The following is a 22,437-nucleotide window of genomic DNA, read 5'->3' on the forward strand; positions in this document are numbered from 1 at the left end:
TATCCAAGTGAAAAGTTCTGAGTTTTATGGAGACCGTGTCGTGAGCTTAAGGCAATGGATTTTATCTATTTTGTTTCTAAATAAAAGTGAATAGTATTTTACAAGTGTGTTTTCAATAAAATTTAACTTTCACTAGCATTAAATTTGGACTTTGGAAAAATAAAGTGAACTATGTTCATCTTTGCTGTTGAACTGATTGTAAACTATCAGTAAACCATTCAGGTATCTAAAAGGTGTTTAAAAAAAATATCATTTCATTTAATAATTCACATGTATGCAGGTTTGTATAATGAAATAGAACATCTATGCAATGTCACTTTTAAATAAGCTACAGTTATAAGTTATAAATTTTATCACAACGACTTGATGAATAATTGCATAAAATATTGTTTTATGAGGATAATTCTACACTTCGGTCAATCTGCCTCATTTTTCAAGCACTCTGAAATGATAGTCGTAAATTTTATCTTTATTCGCGACATTCAAGTGTCACATCTGAGATCTCATCAGAGGAGTTTTGTAGACTGAAGTGCGATGTGGGGTCAGAAATATTACAGCTTATTGATTTGTGACTACATGTATTTGGACCTTGACTTTTTATAGAGCAATGACATTTAAATTTAGGTTTGCTTAAAATTATGTCACGTAAATAAGTTAATTATATGCAGGTATTTGTAATTGGTTTTTCAAACACAGACTTTGTGCTTGTTATTTTTAGGGTACATTGATTATAAGAATTAAATGCTCGCTGGTAATCCAGTTGTCTTTTAGGCCTTCAATATTATAGCTTTCGATGTCCGTGTGTAAATGAAATATGATCTCAGCATATACACCTAAGTATGTGTTTACATCACCATACTTAATCGATTCTCAAGAGCATGCCCCGAGTACGATCAATTTTAAAACCGAAACAGCCTACTTGCAAATAAGTTGATTTTACAGGGATTTCAAAGCGGCATTTCGTAAATCCTATGGCCATTATAATTGCATTTGTTAGCAAATATGACCTATCACTGGGTGGTATTTTGGTTGACCTATGTCATATCAATTTGAATTTGGAATATTTCTCTTATTTGATCAATATAATTATAGGGCTCAAAGTAATAGGTTCCACCTCTGCAATTTCCAGGGGTCTTTGTTTTATGAAATCTTAACAGATTTGTATTACAAATTAACTCAGTTTTTTCTATAAAAATGGAACTCTTAAATATAATTACCTTGTCATTAGCCTAGTCTTTTGCAAAATTATTGTGTTAAAACCTTTCTGATTGTACACACGTGTTCTAGTACTCTGAAGTTGGTATTAAAGAGATACTTGAGTTTCTGATTGATAATATCTACTAGTATGTAGTTTTTGGAGATCAGATCTTCCAACAATATGTTGAAATTTCCATGGGTACCAATTGCACTCTGTTATTAACAATCCTATTTTTGCATTCACATGAAGCACAATTTATCATAAAACTTCTATATGAATAGAAGAAACCACTTGATATGGTCTTTAATTCGACATTTCGATATCGACGACGATTTATCAATTAACAACACTTACTTCCATTCATATGTTAAATCAATATATACAGTGTATATTTAGGCTTGAAATAAAAGATACCTCAGAGAATGACACATCTGTTTCATATTTTAATATTTTATTTGGAAAAACGGTAACCTAACTACAAAGCTTTAAGATAAACATGGTGACTTTGAACAACTTACTTTTTTATCCTCAGCTTCCCTTGCATATGTAGCAATATCCCCTTATCAGATGCATATGAGGATTATATCTCTCTATAGATTCGAAAGGCAAGAGCAAGCTCTATGTATGAACAATTTTAAAACAAGACAAGCTGTGACAGGTTGATGAGACAAGGATATCAACAGTTTCTTTAAAGCCATCATCAGTTTTATGGTCGACACAATGGCCTGGTCAGCAAATACATCCTATCATTAAGTTTTTATGCTATTTGATGTTTTTCATATAATTACTAGACCATTATTTACACACTGAAATGTCGATGGATTTTCGTTTTTTTTATTTCGATCATGACAAGGAGCAAATGGGAGGTGTGACCAGTTTTAAGGGATGCTCACTCCTCCAGGGCACCTGATCCTAAAATCTTTGGAAGTCTATGTTTGCTCTGTTCCCGATTGGACTTTGAGCATCGATATTGTTCATTATTTCCATATGTTTCACCATTTTCATAACATTCAATACATATATTATTTAGTATTTTATTACATTGACATCACGTCTATTTAAATATATTAATGAGTGGATTCATGCTTTAGCTCTTTTTTCTTGGTATTTATGGTTAAATGATTTCGCGAATATATTTGGGATGAAAATGTAATGATTTGCTTTATTGTGGAATCTTTTTGTGCTACGTTTTTCTTTTAACCCAATTTTCAAGATATGTAACATCCAATCAACACACCTCATTACATAATCACTAATCATTAATAACAATTAAACTGTAAAAACTCAAGAAGATTATAAAAAGCAAACTTTGAAACTGGTAAGGAAACGGTATAAAATCAATCACCCCAATGAACAATATAAGTTGGTTCATGTGCGAAGGGCATGGAGAGGGAACAATGTGTTCCAAGGAAGATTTATTAAAAAGGTGTCCTCTCAACACCAACAAACTAAGAACGATGTAGCCCAGGGGCCTCCTCTGCAGGCAATGGGTTATCTTTCAGACCTCCTTCATGATAGAGCAGTCTGTAGGTCCAATAAAAGGATGCAGAAAGTTATAACCATTTTTTTTATATCATCAAGGATTACGTAATAAGAAAAGTAGTTGAAAAAATATCAGATAATTTCAAAGGATTAAGAAAAATGACTCTGTTCTCCTTTCTGAGTAGCCGGGCAATGGATGGGCAGTGAATTAACATGCCTAATGTTTTCTTTCTTTCCGTTTGACAAATGTTGTAATCAAGTGTGATTGAAGTTACAAACCATAATTAGTCAGGCAGACATTGTCTGAAATTCAATAAATGAACGTTAGAACCCCTCACTTTTCTAGACCATTGATTGGTTAAGACAAATTCGACAACCCTGTATTAATTATTGATGAATTTTACACTTTGCATAACCTTTCAAGGTTTTAAATGTGTGGTGCACATTTTAAAATTTTCGAACTGAGTTAAGAAAGTAACAAGAGCTATATACTGGAACATTTCCATTAGGAAGGGAATTACCTCCACAAAAAAGTGAGTATTTTAGCGCCATAGGTGTCAAAAGTCTTTCTTTGCAGATGGTCTTATCGAACAGTCTGGGTCTTCCTCTCTTTTTTGGGATTTTGGCTTCTTTAACAAAAATACCTCGAGAAGTTTTAATTATTCTAAGATTGTATTAAATTTTGTAATGAAATATATTGAAATAATGTAAATAATATGGTAAGAAATTTTCGCATTTTAAAGAATTTTATAAAGTGCCATAGAATATTCTATTATACATGTGATTAGAAACTTTCATAATCAACTATATTTCATATACACAGTATTTATATTTTAAAGGAACACGTGACTTGATACTTTTTCTTTTAGAATTTAAGACAATTCAACTAAAAATATAATCTGTTAAGAAGGAAAGAAACAAGAGGTATTGATTGCATAGTTGCCTTCTTAATTTGAACTTTCACATACAAGTACGAATACACTTGGATTTAAAAGTTCAAAGTTAAAAAGAAACTAAATTCTCATGTATATCATTCATTAAAAAAGATATAAGAATAATTTCGTTACGTTTTGAACAATGGCTACTGCAAGAACATTCTTTTTTTTTTTTTTTGGTAACATTTGTACATTCAAGTGCAGAAAAATATAAATATTTTGTATGGACAAGAATTTTTCACGTTATTCCTTGTCATTGGTCTTTCATGGTATTTTTCATTAACTTTATCCAAAGGTGTTAGTGAAATACTATCAAATACTGTTACTTTTTACAGTTAAGCAAACTTGAAAAAATTAGTAATTTGATTTGGTCAACAATAAATATAAATATTCTTGTAAAATCGAAGATACAATAACTGATTATATCTGTATCTAAATTCTAAACAAGTACACTACATTCCAAGAACAAAGAACTAAATGCGGTATATTGCATATATTTGCCCCCACAAAAGTCAAATTTTGAAAAATTCTGGAAATGTGCTGAATTCCATAAATTGTATTTAAAAAAATGAATTAATAGAACATTTTATAGTTTCAAAGTAGTTTATTGATTATTTTTGCTTTTATGACGTCACAAACTCATCCAATTATATATAATTTGTTAGAAAAAGGACAAAATGGACGAAATTTCAAGAATTTTAGCTATAGAATTTATAGAGCGCAAGTTTGTTCAGGAACGATATTTATATATTTTATTGATATTATCATTCTACACATTATATCAAAATGAACACACATCAAAATATGACGTAAAATATCTATTTTCTGTAGAAATCATGGAAATTTTAAATTTATGACGTCATTTCAAACAATTGCTGATGAAAATATTCAGTGCTTTGAAGTCAGCATTTATCCCTCTGTGTTAGAGTATAATAAAAAATTTCTCCGTCAAAGTTTGATTTGGGGGGCAAAAATTGGTTATTACCGAATAAAGTTCTTTAAACTGAAAATCAGATGCAAAATAGATTTTTTTTTTTTTGATTCCGTACAATGACGTATTTTATGTTAAAGTTGAACATTCCAAGGATCCAGTATTTAACATTTTCCCATCCCTCTTCCTTTTATTAACCTTATTTAAAACTGTCTCAACTCAGTACAAATTTATTTTCTTTAAAAGAAGTGTATTCAGATTAAATAAAACTTTTCTTCATCTCTCTTTCAATTTAAGCTAACAGAATCGAATGGCTCTCTAAATCAAATAAATCCACAAATTATATTTACCACAACCGCCACAGAATCTGACAAAATCGTATTTCTAGTGGGCTAATTAAAGAAATTTCCAGTAATTTATCAGAAATCGAAGGTGTGTCTTGAAAATGTCCAATGTTACCGTTTACCTATGCAAACCATTGTTTGTTAGTTATTGAATTTCTCTTGAATAAAAGAATCCTGTGTAATTTTGCAAATAAGCTCCAGCCCGGATTAATACATCTGTCCGGAATTTTATCAACCTAACCTTGCTTACTTTCAATTAAAAATTATTGGCATTGCATGATTTGATTTCATACTTTCATCCCCCGGATCGAGGGATGAGGTGCGTATAATACCCTTTTCCTTACTTTAACACCTACGTGTTTTTTTTCTGGCCGATATTTGATAAATATGCCTATTTTGCAACTTTTATAAAACTCCATAATATCAAAGCGAAATTACACAACAACTGTTTGTTGAGACTCAAATCTTGATGATGATTTTCTTTTTGAATAGTACTTAAATCGTTTACTCGTGTTACAGAACAAAATGTTTTTCTGTTGCATTTCACGGTATTCTGGCCTCGCGTAGATTCCTTACAGATTTAGATTCAGCTTTAAAGTTTAGCATTCGGTCTTTGTCATACATTTGACTTCGTATAAAAATTTATGCATACATGTTTCGAAATTCAGTGTCATTTACGGTATATATAGTATGCAAATGCACAAAAAAGGAACAAAGGGGCCAGCTTTTTTTTTTAGAGTTCGCAAAACTTTTTTTTTTTAAATCAGTAGTGAAATTGCAAGAAAACGAAGAATTTAAATTAATTATGATAATATTAAAACTAAATGCAAGCTTCAGTATATGTCTAAGAATGTGTTCGCTCTTCTTGCACGGAGCAATGAATCTTCATTACATCAGAGCTACGGACAGTATTTAATCTCTCTTCGCTAAAGAGATTAACCAAGTCCCTGCTTCATCTCGGCTGAGAGCTCTCTACGTGTCAATTAGCCACACCATTTCTCCTCTGGAAAGAAGAAACTCGTTTTAATCAGAGAAGTTAATTGAGAAATTAAATTTTAAAATTTGTCTTGTTGACTTTTCTAAAAATTACACGCTCTGCAACTTGTTGATAATTAATATAAAGCATTTATTCCATCTTCTTCGTACATATGGCAAAGATCATATCAAAGTACATTTCTTTCCCTTAATTCTTAGAAATTTTATGTCTTCAATCAAAAAAGAATGAATTAATATTAAAACAAACAAACAGGATTTATAAAAATTGATTTAAAAGTATTAATCTGCTGATATAACAAACAAGAGAATCTTAATATATTTGTATTGGCTACAGTGGTCTGGTTTTCGAGTTTCAATCTGAAGCCATGTTATAGTCAGAAAACTAGAGATATGCAATAAAAAAAATTAAAAATTAAAAAAAAAAAAAAATAATGGAGATAACGATCAGTATTCAAGCTTATTCATTCAATTCAATGAGTCAATTCAAACAGTTTAACCAGGAGCAGAGCAAACGAGGACCTCTAAAACATAAGAGGTGGGATCAGGTGTCATAGAGGAGTGAGTATCCCCTGCCGATTGGTCACACCCGCCGTGTGCTCCTTGTCAAGACTGAGAAAATGGAAAAATCCGTAGACGATTCAGTGTGTAATAATGGCCTTATTTGTACTAGAAGTAAGATCACACCCTTCGTCCATACTATATTATTTCAAAAGCTGAGTTTTGACTCACTTGCTGTGGGAAATTGACGTGACATTTACTGGGTTCAAACTGCATTTTTTTAAGTTACATATTAGAAATCATATTGATGGGTATATTGTGTAAACATAAATGACACCATGTACTAAGACACTGTGTAATTGTGGTGAAAAGTTTGTAACGTTGTCTGTTTTTGTAGATTTCTTTGAGTGTTACTTTGATATTATTCTAGCTCTGCGCAGATATTCCAAATGTCAGACGTATATCACCCTCTGATGTACAAAAAAACCCTGACATTTGGATCAGCCTGTACCTCTTGGGTAAAAATACATAATATGGAATCATTGTAAAGAAAACATTCTTTATGAAGCGTAATGGATCAATACAATTAACAATAATTTCAGAGATTCGAAGCGAAAAAGATATAAATTTACCTAAAATTTGCTTTTATATAGAGAATAATACATACCCTTTTCCATACCACATCCTGTATCAGCACGAGACACCAATATATACAGGATGTGATATGGAAAAGGGTATGTATTAATATGTTTATTACATACTTAGTAATAAAATACAGCACATATTAAGTTGAGAAGAAAATAAGTAAATAATCATTCATGGACTTCTTACATACATGTACATGGTCTATTGTCTTATACGATTTGGGTTTGTTTCTACTTCTATTTCAATGCACTCGAGCCGTAATTTTAAAATAATCTATTACATGTATTTGTAAATTAAGATTAATTTTCAAAAAGTTAAAATTAAGAGAATATGAACCCACCAAAAATTGTGTATGATCACAAGTACTGTTTTTATGGTTTAATTTACTAAGGGTGTGATATTGACGTCACAATCGCCGTATCAGCCCTGCAAAATTTGCGGGGCTTATATTACCGATTGTGACGTCAGCCATATCGCATATGCAAACAACCTGTATTTATTACTAAGTATGTAATAAATTAAAATAAATTATTTCATATGATGCGGGAATGGAATCAAAAGAGGTTTCTTGAAAAACGGAAAGATAAGCATGAAGTTGTGATCGTAATTAGAGTATACGCTCACAGGGGCTGGAAATGTATGTATGTCGTAAAATTGACATCATGTTACAATACTCACTTCTGTTCAATCAAGAGTTTTCCAAAGAATACAATGCCGCATTCAAAGCGCCACCATGTAACTTTCTAACAAGTACATTATAGAAAAACTTAGTGGTGGGTGACATTTATTGCTAAACTTTCTTAATCGCAAAATTGCTGCAAATGGGGTTTTAGAACATAAGATTTTATAATCGATGAAAGTAAATGATGGAGAACTTAACGTTTATGTTATTCCTGCTATAGATATTTATAAATTAAAAGAACTAAAATGCTCTCTTGCATAAATATCCATTTTACCCTAGATTTATGAAACATATGGATTTATAACAAGCATCGTTTTATATTCTAGGTAATTTATCTTGATTGTGGACTTTTTCAAAACTGCTATTTGCAATCTAATACGTAAGCAACCTTCTCTGGATGCTTCACTGGACACTTAAGGTTTCACCTACCACTGAAAGCACCTTTTTCTGCAAATTGTAAGTGCAAACAATCACATAGTTACGGATTTACTGGAAAGGGTTGGTTATAAATAAAGGACACATTTATCGTAGGTTTTCACTTAATTTGTCGTTACGGATCCATAAGTAAATATGGGCATCTGTTACATTAACTGCGATTCAAACTTTTATTACACCTTTGTTCATATTTATGATGACCGCCACTCGGATATAGGATCAACCTGTTTTTGATTGGCGACTGTTTGAGATTTACTGGTACGTCCTCATGGATAACCAGTGTACGTCATCAGTAACTCAACGCAACAAAAGTCTGCCTTTTACAAAAAAACACCTATATATTTTAAGGAATATGAGCAGTGTTTTTGGTTGGTCTGATGTCTATCTATGCTTCACTGGAGGAATAAAGGTTTGCTTTTTATCGTTTTGTACACTATGTACCGTACATGTTTCATATGTTGACATGTTCATGTAATTGTCTGTTTCAATTGCAGATTTAAAAAAAAACACTCAGTTTATCACCTCCACGCATGACATTGGACATAGGCTATATGTTTTAAATCTTCTATGCCTGTGCTTAAGACATTTGATATATAGAAATTTTTCAATGATATTGTAGGGAAGAGGGAGGGATAGGTGGGAAAAATAAGATGGGATAAAAAAAAGAATGCGGATGATTTTTTAACTGAAAATAGAGAAAATGTATATACATGTGTATTCTGTAGTTTCAAGGCTTATGGTACATGTATTTGGTTTGGAAACATAATAAGCTATACCGCATGCACTTGGAAAGCAACCGACTTGTATCTTTTCAAATGTTTTATTATTTTTAAATTATATGCGTATTAAAGTATTCAATTTGTAGTGTACAGTTCAGAAAACCCAATAGGGCTGTTAACAATTGGATGGTCACTGGCTTTAAAAAGAAGTACTTTTTTGCAAAGAGTATAATTTAAGACTTGCTAGTAAACTTTTTACTACACTAAAGTTGTTTACAGTAATCATGACTTGTACTTGAGATAATACTTTAAATTAAGTTACTTCGATTAATATACGTATAAACACTATTTTAGTATGCTTTTTCAAGAAAGAAAAGAAAATGTTGCTTCCATGATTAAAGATCTAGTTTTTATGTCGTTTGGAAGATTGTGCTGCTTGTTTTGCTTTTATCATAGGCATCTCTGGGATAATACAGCGCAAATATGATGAAAATATTAAATATGCTTTTACAGCTAGAGGTACAGTGAGCACTAAGCTCAATAAATGATACCCCCACCTCCCACATGATTATAATGGCAAAGTCCATGTTTTGCTCTGGGAGACCCGGAATAATCAGATCAAAAAGTAACATAAGAGGTGCACAAACGCATTATGTAATAAGGAATCTGTGAAAGTATAATACAATTTTATTCAGTTGTATAGGAGGAGTTGTGGATAAGAGATGGATACCCTTCAGTATTATAGAAAGAATGGCAGTGTCCGTGTTTTGCAATGGAAAACCAAAAATATGTGTTGGCTCAAAAATTAAAAATAGGAGGTGCATAATGGTTCTATGTAACAAAGATTCTGTGCAAGTCTCATTAAATATCATCCAGTGGTATTAGAGGAGTTGCGGATAAGAGATTACATAATCATTGTCCACCTTCTATCCTACTTTTGTCGTCTGCGTGGCGCAATGGTAAGAGCGTCTGCTATAAAGTTGCGAAGTAAGGAGTTGATCCTTATACGTCGCGGGTTCGAATCCCACTGTGGGACGTGGAGACCGATCCTTCTGATGGGACCGTATAAATCGAGGTCCCGTGTCGCAGTAGGTGCTGGAACGAAAAAGGTCCATCCCTGCTCAATGGCCCTAAATGCCGAGTATAGGACAAAATTTGCAGCTCTCCATATGAGTGAAAAATTTTGTAGAGGAACGTTAAACATTATACAATCAATCATCAACCTATCCTACTTTTTGATCAGATTCTTATTTTGGGTCTCCCAGAGCAAAGCATAGACTTTGCCATTACAATCATATGAGAGCCGAGTTTTTTTCTAAATGTTTGTAGATATTGAGCTGATTTTTGGTATGTAAGTTTATCTTGATGAGATGCAGATCAAGTTTGCAGTTCTGCTTGAATGATGATTTTTTACGGAATTAATGCATATTTAATTTAAAATGGGAAGCAGATTATACTTGCTGTGCGATCTTTTGTTTAATTTATTGTATGGTGTCTACTAAGGCACCAGATCGTGATGACATGCCATCCTCTTAACCTCGGACCATTGTATGGATTTTGTAGACTGTTGTTAGACAGTAAACTTGACAAATAACAGCAGGATCCTATCTGGGATTAATACACTACCCGGAAAGTATCTTAATAAGTAGATGACAAATTTAAATCGGAGGCTCTAAAAGCGGCCAAAAGACGGCATGAAATATTTGATAGGAAGTAAGTCGATAAGAAAAAATGAAAAAACAGCCATACACTGAGACGCAACAAAAAATTCCAAGTTTTTAATATCACTCCTCCAACCTTACTTACACTATAGGAAGAGTTAATTCAAACCCTTTTAGAAATGTCGAAAATTTGAGTAATTTGGTGTGAATCTGTTTTAAATCTGTAGTGCTCCCTGTAATGTAAACTATGAACGTGTATTCAATGTTAAATAACACCTGTGTGAAACGATATAGGTAAATCTACAATAATGTGACTTGTTAATTTAATGTCAACCATTTAAAAAAGAATAAATGTTTATTAACTTTGATATGGGCTTTAAATACCTGCTAAAACACATGTTTGTTTACTATTCATGGGATCGAATTTATTATGCAGACAGGAAACTTAAAGTTATTTGTTAAAGTATTCATAAATACTCAGCCGAAATTAGAGGTATTAGTATAATTTATTGTTCACATAGCAAGCACAAAATTAGAACTAAAAGTAGAAGTCAAACGGAGTAGTATTCTAAACAAAGCAAACCCAAAGTGGAGGTCGTGATGAATTCGTTTTCTTTCTTTAAAACAGAGAACTGTTGTAGTGTGATAACATTTTTAACCAACATCCCTCTTAAAACTTTACAGCAAATTACATTAAATCGTGCCCTTTAGAATTCAATAGTCATTTTTCAAGATTGCAATCGAAACATTTCACTTTCAAGGGATATGTATTTGTATGGTTGTCAATCGCGTTACGATAATTGTATAAATAGGTCCTTCATCCTTTGACAGAATCCTTTTGAAAAACGATGACCACTGGTAATTAAGGGTTTTCAAGTAAGTTACACGTAATTAACAACGAGTCACTACCAATTCACGAGATTTAGTTGATGAACAACCTTAATAGCGTATGGCATGTTGATCAATATTAAATTGTCACTTTGCTAGACTGAATTTCACTGTATTGTTGCATTTTTCGGTAATACAAAATTATTAGGAATGGGTGGGTTAAATTAACCGATACGAACATTAGTTCCGTATTAAGAACAAGGTATGGTTTCTATACAAGTCTTGCCCTGTGATTTTCAAAAAATTGAAACTGGTGTAAAAGATGCTTTCTGAATCATTGAAATTCCATGCAGAAAAATCATACAAATCATTTTTCTCACACGTTTTAAAATGCTAATTGTGACGTCATAAACATGTGCATTTTCCCGTATTTTCTTCAAAAGTTGCAGAAGAAACCAATTTTCAATGGAATTTTCATTCAAAAAATATTGTCCACAGGCATCGCCCATAAAGATTTTGAGATATGTGATTTTTTTTAATTGCTTTTTGCACAACATATCAAAAAATTAAAGTGGGCGACGGCTGTGGACACTATTTTCTAAAGGAAATTTACCCCTGAAATTGGCTAATTTGAGGCTTTATCTGTTAAAAAATACAAGAATGCATCACATTTATGACGTTATATTTGCAGAATGGTAATTCTTTGTGCTATATTCTTTCTTGATTTATCAAATTCATATACTTAACTAATGTTTAAGCCAGTTTCAAAACTTTTTGATGACATTACATTTTTAGGGCACAATCAAGCTAAAACCATACCTTCTTCTTTGATTGTTAACTTTATTTAACTGCGTGTTTGTCGCTTGTTAGTTTACTTATAAATAGTATCAGCGGTTGGTTAATTACATAAATCCAACACCTGGTCAGTTTAATACCATTATGGAATTAAATCTGACAGGTGTTTCAAACAAATCTATTTAATATTAAGGTAAGTTCGTTTTGTGCTTAAGGACAGTAGTTAATTAAAACGGAATAAAGGAAATTATATTTAGTTTGAAGAATGTAATAGTCGAAGATATCTAAAAAAAAAAAACAGATATGAATTGTTTTATTCTTTATTCTTTTGGCCAATACTTGTAATCAGTGCGTGTCTTGGGGTTATGTTTGAGTGTTACAACTAGTACTTCTGATATTTTCAGATCTCTAGGGAAATATGTTTAAAAGATTTTTTGATGAACATGACGTAACACTCAACAATTAGTAATTGTTTTGTGTCTTTGATATTCTATATCACTAATAAATTCATGGAATTCATAATGTTGCAATATCCCAAGTTCACTCGTTAAAACAAATTCACTCGTTAATAATCATTTTGAAGACATCAAAAAGTTAAGAACATCAATCACTAATTAATCCTACAATTAACTAAAACTCATGTGTTTAATTATTAGTGTCACATATTTACTCAATAACTCTTTGCTTCTTTCTCGTAGACATCATTCATATGAACCGGGTATGCAAGGTAAGGTAGAATTTTATTCAGTAAGTTAAACTGCTTGTTTTTTTTTTATGATTAAAGCGGCAATATTTTACCAAGCATCGCATTTTTTTTTACCTTATGGTATATATAAACGTGTCATAAACATAAACAAAACTTAACCCCGCTCAAAACTATTTAAATGCTCATTAAAGTATTTGGTTGTCAAATGACGAAAATTAAATTCTATTTTTTAAAACTCTAAATAAAAGTGTTAATACTCTGTTTCAATATAAAATAAATCCACGAATTGTCATCTTGCCTAAATTCTAAATTACTTCATAATCCAATATACCGGTATGCATCTCAGATTTGACTCTTTAAATGGTAATTTTTAAGGTTTCATTTTTATATCACGTATTTGATCTATGAATATCTTCTTTCTTCATTTCTACATGTATCATAATCGTTTACATATTTAACCACTATTTCTGATTTTAAACTAAACTGAATTATTATTTTGTAATTATCTACCTTTGTGCAGAATTCATTTGGCGCTATCGATCTCCTGACACTTTCAGGATAATTAAAGAGCTGCAACTCTCAAACTTACAAAATGTCCAGAAGATATTTCATTCTTAACATTCTCTCTTTCCTCTGTATACTATCTTCATGAAAAGATAGTTCACTTCCTTATGTTAAGAGTTCTACATCTACGATCAAATTAGTCTTTCTGGGTTTTATTTAGTAATAAAGTTAATAAATAAAGTTCCAGTACTGGGTTCATTATTGGGAAACAATTCGATTAGAGAATCTAGAATAAGAAGGGAAGAAGCTTTTGTGTTGTTTGGTTCGGAGTGACCGCCTCTATAAGACATTGATGGCGCACAATGCAGGGTTTCGACGGAAATCAAATTGTATTTAATCACCTTCATCTTCATTACAGTGAAACGATCTCCTACAATCCCTACTCACTATAATTATTACTTTTTGCATGACATCGCTTTCTATTTCCAATACAAGGAACTGACTGAATAAGGTAAGACAAAAATTATAATGTAAATAACCGGTGAAACCGGAGAAAATGCTTTGAAATCACTACCTTAGTGTAAAAAGGTAGACCTTTAGACCTGGTTATAGTACACCGTGTAAAGGCTTATCAAAACGAAAAACAAGACCTGTTTCATTATTTTGCATAGTGTTATTTAACTGATATGAACCTGATTTGAACTACAAGAGTTTGTGATTTATTTTTTCATAAAATCTTAATTCTCGAAAGAACCAGAAAAATCAAAGAAATCATAGAAAGACTTGCTGCATCTTTCTTATTTGAGAAAATGGGACGCGAAAATAACAAATAGTTAATCATTCTTTTTCAAAATGGAACTTTTCTTGCATTGCGCTCAAATGTCAGAAACAATTGCACTTTTTGTCATCCACAATAATATCAGGATAACTTAATTCACAAGATTATTTCTAATACTTATATAAGCACATTCTTCTTTAAATGGCAAGAATCCAGTTTGGTATTTAATGCATAATATTACATCTAAACGATTTGACTTTACATCCAAGTAAACATTCATAATGCATTACAAACTTTTGAAATTTTCAAAAGTTCTCTGTCTTCGTATGTTTCCCTGCATCAAATTTAAATATTCTCTCCTGTTTTGTTGTCAAATTAAAAAAAAAAGAAACAAATTTCATTAATCGTTTTATTTTAGGGGCTGAGGGACCTAACCATTTTGTGATGAAGTTCTTACGTGTCTAGATACTATCACCTCACCACGTCATTGAAATTAAGCGCAGCTCTAATCGTGAAAATCTAGAAATTGATTGATATTTACAATCAATACATTGCTGTCAAATTAATCTCTTTTTCTGGATATTTACATCCGGAAATAGAGATACTTTAATTTGTTTTTGGAAATTATTTAGCTGTTTTAACAACTACCCTTACTGGTATGGACGCTAACATTAAAAACTATTTAAATTTTTTTTATTGAACATGGCCTTTAAAGCGAATTTAATTTTGATTTTAATTGTCTTTCTCGGAGCAATGCGGGCATATATTGATGGAAAAGTCAATGAAATATTTTTTACCTCAGATAAAACCTTAACATTTAATTTCGATTTTCCTTTCATGATTTAAACTTTAAAATAAATTTATTGTAGGGTAATGGTATAACTTTTTGAGATTGTTTCATAATAACTCACATTTTCATTAACCCCGAAGAATACCAAGTCTTTTTGATTTACCTCAATTTCATGTTTTAAGTATTTAGAAGTTCTGAATGTCATTGAACATTTGGTGAAATTTCCTTAAAAAAAAAAATCAAAATCACCAATTAATATCTTTAATTACAACATTTATCACTAAATGTTATTTAAAAATTCTATGTTCGCTTTGGTTGGTAAGTTAAAATAGGAGGGAAAATAACAACCCATGTACAAACACCCCCATATGTTTTTTAATTGTAATGTTGATTCACCATTTTTTGAAAAGAATAGTTTGTTCTGTTCATTCAGGATTTGTTGTGATGTCAAACTCAGTTTCTTATCGAAGGTACGTACGTATGAAACATATGGGGACAACGAACAGTATTCAAGATGTTCTTGTGAAGGAGGTTAGAAGACTCTTATCAGAAGTTTTTATTTAATTTTTCAACTTTTCTTGTTTAAGTTCTTCCCCAGAAGACGAATTGCGAAGAATCTTTTATTTAAGGAATAACTGTCTTATTTTTTTTTTTATTTCATGATGTGATCAATCGATTGGCTTGCGTGATAATTTGCATAAACGCCGAAGGCGTTTATGCATAAAATTATCACGCAAGCCAATCGATTGATCATCGTCATGAAATCGAAAAATCTGACAGTAATTCCTTATATTGACATGCTCTTGATTCCGCCAATCCAGGTGCTACAAGCCCTGCTTCTGTCTAGCTATTTGTCTCGCCCTGCACGTGATTTTTTTTAACCACGCCTATAGATAAACCAGTGCATTGATGAAGAAATAAAGTACATTTAGTATTTTAATTTTATCTCGGACAAAGACATTGGAAATGTAAATATTTTAATGTAAAATTTTGATTCCCTTTTGTGGCCCAGATATTCACACATCGGCCATGATTTGAACAATTTTGAATGTAGCTTCAGAACTGTGACTTGATCTCTTAAAAATATATTAACTGACCGGAGAACTACAATGCCACCCACTGAAAAAAATGTATATTTATTGCGCTCAAAAAAGTGCGCTGCTTGTCGATTTATTTCCATTTGTATAATGGAGTCATAAAAGGATATCAAACTTTTATTTGGGTATATATAGAAAGAAAATCTGTAAAATGTATATCTCAAGAAGTTAGGCCATGATTAGTGATGCATGGCATCAAAACAAAACAAAAATTAACTAAAATCAATCAATAAATCTTCATATCGCCTGGACATCATGCAATCAAACTGCTAAGATAATTATATTAAGAGATGGTAACAAAATTGTGAATTCATGTCGCTTAGGATCTGGTTTCAATGTGTAGGGTGCAAATGGGCTCGTAAATTGAAAATGCATTATTTCTTGTAAATTTCCAATCTTTACTCATAGACAACTAGTAGCCAAAGTGAAGGTATGATTTAAAAATACGCATTGAACCTTGAACATTTTTTTTTTAATTTGCATACCCATGAAGTCATCATTTGAGACCCTAGCTGACGTTAGTTGGTCATATATTAAGAATAGTTAAATTTTTGTGAAAAATCATCTTTCCTAACAGACTTATAATACTAGACAGATTGATTAAAATATAATGCATGTATCCCTTAAAGTTAAGATGTATTTGTTTAACACAGTTGTCCCTTTAAGACATCGCATGGCGAAAGTTAAAGTTTTACAAACGCAAATCAAACTCTATGATCAAGGTTAAGTGATTTAAAAAAATAGCACCAAAAGGTCTTGTTGCAAGGATGTGAAAACCCTTACTTCACAACTCTAGAGCAGACGCCCCTTGAGTGACGTCACAAGAAATATGAAAGTACTTGCAACAACTTTTCAATGGTTACTGTCAAGGTTAAAGATTTCCACAAGGTTTGACACAAGAAATACACTTGTAAAATATGAAAGCCCTTGTTTCATCTATTCAAATGATAAAGCCAATTAATGATAGAGTTTTCTCAAAGTAGGTCATAACTTAATTATTTCAAAAGGTCAACAGTGTTGATTCCAATGAGAAACTCTTGTCACAAGAATACACTTGAAAGCCAAAACTTCGACTGTTCAAACATCAAGGTCAAATATACAAGGCCAAGGTTGGAAGATTAAATTTATATTCAAGCAAGTGAAGTCAGAAAGCCAAAGCAACAACCGTTAAATGTGCAGATGATAAGAGTATATTTGCTACCTAGGTAAGGACGTTGGCGATTGAAAAGTTGATATCAACATGTTTATCATGAAGTTTTTTGGTTTTTATATCGAAGCCAAATATCCAAATATGAAACAGATGTGTCATAGTCGGTGGTATCTTTTATTTCAAGCTCACTGGGATATATCGAGTCGACCAAGGAATGGCATAAATTATTGATAATTGATAACACGTCGTCGATATATCTAAATGTCGAGTTGAAGGCCACAGACTAGATGTAACTGCTCGACTTTTTTTTTGCCGACAAGATCATGTATGGGCCATAGAATTTTAGAAATGTTGAAGCAATGTGATTGATCGACAGGGGATGCTTACTCCCACATGCAACCTGTTCCTACCTCCGATGTTTTAGAGGTCTGTCTTTACTCCGCTCCAAATAAATAGATTTTTGACTTTGATTGCTGTTCGTTATCTCTCTATTTCATTGTGTAAAGTGCCGTATGTTTTCAGGTCATCAATTTTGTTTAAATTTTGTGGTTTTGATTTTTCGTAAGGCTTATGGTCCTTGTAGTATTTATGTGTCCAACCAATTGCTTTTCTGTTAAAGTATTTAAAACACTTCAGTGATCGTAAAGATGCCCTTTGTTTCTGTTTCTTAATTACTGGAACCCACTTTGGATCTTTGTAAGAATTTCTAAGAATCTGTATGTAGTTAAGAAATCCATCATACATGGATGTCTAATAAATGTTTGGTAGTTTAAATTCAATTTGACTGTTAGGGATATTACATATATATATATATATTTAAAACGGACATAATTATGTTTTAAGCATTTCCTCCTTGGAAATGGAAATAACAGTGTGCCTATAAGTCTTGTAAACAAAGACAGTGTTGCTTTGTCAATTAAGTTTTTTCACTGTGTGCTAATAACTTTTTGTCTAGTTAAGAAAATACAATTGTTAAATCTCATGTTAAAAATTGAACTGCAAATTAAAATATAAAATATTATATTCTGTTTATGCAAATCCATATTTTATTTTTTTAATCATAAAGCAATTTAAATCTAACTGCAAATGCATTCAATTTATTATGCAAGGAAAATCATGAAATGCCATATGATAAATAAGTGAAGCTTCACTCATTCATTCAAGTGTTAAATAAGTTAAAATCTTTTTGTGTTTATACCCTTTTGTGTCACTAGAAAAGAGGACTTTTCTAATTAATAAAGTAGACCACAACGCCATTGACGCAAGAGCATGCTCTACGTATGAACAATTTCTAAAACGAGGTAAATTATTGAAAAATAAGCTGATGAAACAAGGATTTCAGAAGTCTCCTTTAAAGTCATCATTTCGTAACTTCTATGGTCGATACAATGACCTTGTCAGCAAATACAATTTATCATTGAGTCAAATGCTGACTTTCATACTAATTGTTAGTCCATTATTTATACACTGATTTGATGACGGATTTTTCATTTTTCCGTTATTTCCCGATCATGACAAAGAGCACACGGCGGGTGTGACCGGTCGGCAGGGGATGCTCACTCCTCCATGGCACCTGATCCCACCTCTGATGTTTTGGAGGTCCATGTTTGCTCTGCTCCTACTTTGTATTGTTTTATGGACTTTTGATCTGGAATACGGTTCGTAATCTCCTTATGTTTCATTAAATCAGTTGGTATCCCATAGTGCCATTGAAAAAATGAGTTGGTTATTTCCATACATGTAGAGAAGAGAGCACAAATCCGTCAGCGGAATTGCAGTATTACGTGCATGGCATCATAACGTTTGAAGCAAAGAGAAAAATAAATATACTTTCAATTTAATCCAAAACTTTGATTGGTTAATGAGACACATACGTGACACAAGTTGCCGACTTTTATTTTAACTACTCAGTAATAACTCATGAATACGTCATGATCTTTGCAGCATTGATGCAAGTTTTGAACTTGAAATTATGTCTACTTGGGAATAGACCTGCTCCAAATCATAAGCATACGTATTTATTTATCTGAAAAATTAAGGTCAGATTCATATATTAATCAAAATGAGGCCTAATCAACAAAGGTCAAAGGATATTACATGTAATTAGTGCACAAGAAACCGTTACTAGTATTGCAGTATGGCTTTAATGAATCGACATGTATGAATGAAAAATAACTATTGTAAATTGATAATAAAAAAAAAGTAGTGTACATATCTGAATGCCGAGTCCAGGGTCCGCTGTTACAAAACATGCTTAAGTCTGAGAATGGTCTCAAGTCTGAGAATTTTCTCAAATCCAAAATTCTCAGACTCAGCGGCCGTCATAAAAAAGTTGAGAAAAACAAAAATACCTTAAACTCTTTTATTTTCAAATTCTCAGCTGAGTAATTCTCAAGAGTTGAGTTGAGAATTTTCTTGAGAATTCTCTCAGTTTTATGACGGCGGACCCAGGCCACAGAAAGTCTTTGCTTCTTCTCAAGCAGAACTTTGTGAATAATTTCTGCTTTTATAGGAAAATACAAAAAAAAGGGCCAGTCGGCTAAAATTAAATAAGAGCACAATTAGTGTTCATCAATATATCAACAGATAGTTAGAAGATCTGGCCCCGAGATCATGATACTTCTTAAGCATAAAAACATCTAAGAAAAAGAAAATTTCCAAAAATGAACAGAAAATACCCGATGCATTCGATCACAAAAATAATACCTCAGAACGAAATAGTTATAATATCATAACTGTTTTTATCAATGCATATTTATCCTGATACCCGTCTCTCTACAAATAAAATTTGTATCCATATAAAGATCACCAAATTTTCCCTTTGATTAAATTAAGATTCAATTAAAAAGGAACAGTTTTTTTTAAACAAAGCAATAATCTAGGATCAGCTACATGTAAGTATGTTGACCTATTTTGATTTATCATATAATTACCTAATATGAATTTCCTCGTAAATTTTCCTTCCTTAAATTTTCATGGTTTTTTTTCCTTCTGTTGAGTCATGATTTTTAATTTTACAAACTTATGGACTCTGCACGAAAACTAATTATGGCAAGTTGCTTTCGAATTTAACCGATACTTTTTATAAGTGAACAGACAGGCGGCACCAATAGCTTTAATTGTATGAAATGAACTCACTAGGACAAACATTGTTTTTAATTAGATATCGAACGAGACATCATACCACTAATTGATTTTGTTTACGTGTCAAAAATATATAAATTACAGCATGGTTAAGTGTAAATGCTTATGAAATTGACAGTCTTACATCTCCCACAAATGTTGATTCAGTTTTTAAAATGCCTTTATTTGTTAAAATAGGCAACCTGATTTATCTGAATCTTTAATAACTACTTTTCCTTATCTAACCTTGTTTTTATATAGATGTAAAACATGTTGTTGTTTTTTTTTTTTACTTCAAACAGCATTGAAAAGAAAGAGCAAGAACAAAGAAAACTAAAATATATTTAAATTTTAAAAAAGAAATAGCAACCAAAAGGAAAAAAAGGTTATATATTATCATGGATATATATTTCAATAAAGAGACCAGCAGGTTTTTAATTACATCACGTTGTTTTAATCGTGTATTGTTTTTTTTTCCCAGATATATATTTACATCTTACGGAAATCACACGCTTCTATACCTGTCATGGATAAAATAAGCTGCCTTTTTTAAACGAATGAAACCAGAAATATTAAAACAGTATTAGGTGTCGAGGTGCATTTCTTACTTAGAATAGATCGGGTGCCTTATAAGAAAATACGCCAAAGAGTGATCGTTGATTCGTCATGGAAGACAATAATTTGATACGTGTCAAACTAATTAAGCGGCGACAAGATGGATTGGGGTTTCTCATACGTCCCCGGAAAACATCGCCATTTGTTAGCATCTCAGCTTTGGTGGCCGGGGGGATGGCAGAGCAGAGTGGGTTGGTCCAAGTCGGTGATGTCATAACCCGCGTTAACGAGATTGACATATCAGAAACGAGTTATGAAAATGCAGTAGAATTGTTAAAGGCTTTGCCAATTGACGCCCCCGTCGCCCTTTTATTACGAGGACCTGATGGATACACAACACACCTTGAAACTACCTTTCTAGAAAGCGGTGTCCCCAAGACTATAAGAGTCACTAAAGTGCTGCCTACAAACGATTCCCTGGTGGGGCGCATACGGAGAACTTTCAGCCGATCTCGCTCACAGTCCCCATCTAATTACAACAGAAATAAGTTAAACCGAAACAGCAATAAACTCCCTAATTCATCAGCGGAAAATTATCTAAATGAAACAACTGTTGAAGAAAACTGTTTCATGTGCCCGATTGAGAGACATTTCCCCATGAGTTCAGCAAAATTAGCAGCTAGGAGCAGTGTAATTGATGCTGGAGTGCAAACGTCCACGGACTCTCAGAGTGAGATATCTACCCCACATTGCAACGGGGGATCACCGTCTATAGTGGTGACACGGACAGACAAACCTTCACAAGGACAATCAACAAAAGAAGACGGAAAGGTGATAAAGAGCAAAGAAGAGAGAGATTTGAAAAGAACAACAGAGTCCGATACCAAAGATTCTAACACTAAAGCAGCGCAGCAAGGAATGGAATCTAAAGCAACAGCAAGTCCTACAATGACACTGAAGGTGAACGGGACATCTCAGAACGGCCACACGAATGGCTTCTTGTCAGATGACGAGTCCCATAGTCCCTCTACCAGGCGGAAGAGACCTGTGTCGGCAAATTCCGCCAAAAAGTTCGTGAAGATTAGAAATGTTGCCGATGAGAAGATAGTGTATACAGACACTTTACACACCAAATCTTTGGAGGTGAGTCAGGTTTCTTAATCATGTTTGAATTTTCTTTAGTTTCAATTTCATTTTTTACAAGATCCCTAATCCACATTTCTTTTAACCTTTTACAGCAAAGTAAAGTACATTGTAAAAGTGTTCTCTCGTTTGAATTCTTAAAATAAATTTAGTATTGACAGGATATTTGCGAAAGCGCCAAATTGTCGTTGTCTATTTATCAAACTGTCAAACATCCAATCTTGACTCTTATAAAAAATTACCAATTCATTATTTCAATAAGACTTGTTCATGGTTTTCAATATAATTCATGCACTGTAAACAAACCAAACAGTTTTTCTATTTGTTTGTGTGTAAAAGAGCAACCCCCTGTAAACAATGAAACAAAAATGGTCTTCTAAGTAATATGAATAAATCGAATTATTCCAATAAAAAAGAGAATGTCATGCACTGAATTGTTTGC

The 22,437-nt window shown here is 32.2% G+C and overlaps 2 protein-coding genes across 3 annotated transcripts in view; one reads left to right on the plus strand and one right to left on the minus strand.

Moving 5' to 3' along the window:
• The window catches only part of LOC134280849 (ATP-dependent RNA helicase A-like), a 309,572-nt gene that overhangs the window by 140,477 nt on the left and 146,658 nt on the right, over positions 1 to 22,437 (minus strand). The window lies entirely within an intron of this gene.
• Positions 1 to 22,437, plus strand: part of LOC134280796 (nitric oxide synthase 1-like) — a 42,348-nt gene that overhangs the window by 1,744 nt on the left and 18,167 nt on the right. For both annotated transcript variants that reach the window (XM_062763260.1, XM_062763253.1), the window contains exon 2: positions 20,779 to 21,995. In XM_062763260.1, coding sequence (XP_062619244.1) covers positions 20,964 to 21,995 — 1,032 coding nt within the window. In that variant the 5' untranslated portion in view covers positions 20,779 to 20,963. The remainder of the gene's footprint in view (positions 1 to 20,778; positions 21,996 to 22,437) is intronic.

Source organism: Saccostrea cucullata, unplaced genomic scaffold (genome assembly GCF_032062105.1).
Source record: "Saccostrea cucullata isolate Sc308-1 unplaced genomic scaffold, CSIRO_AGI_Scuc_v1 ctg105, whole genome shotgun sequence".
NCBI lineage: Eukaryota > Metazoa > Mollusca > Bivalvia > Ostreida > Ostreidae > Saccostrea > Saccostrea cuccullata.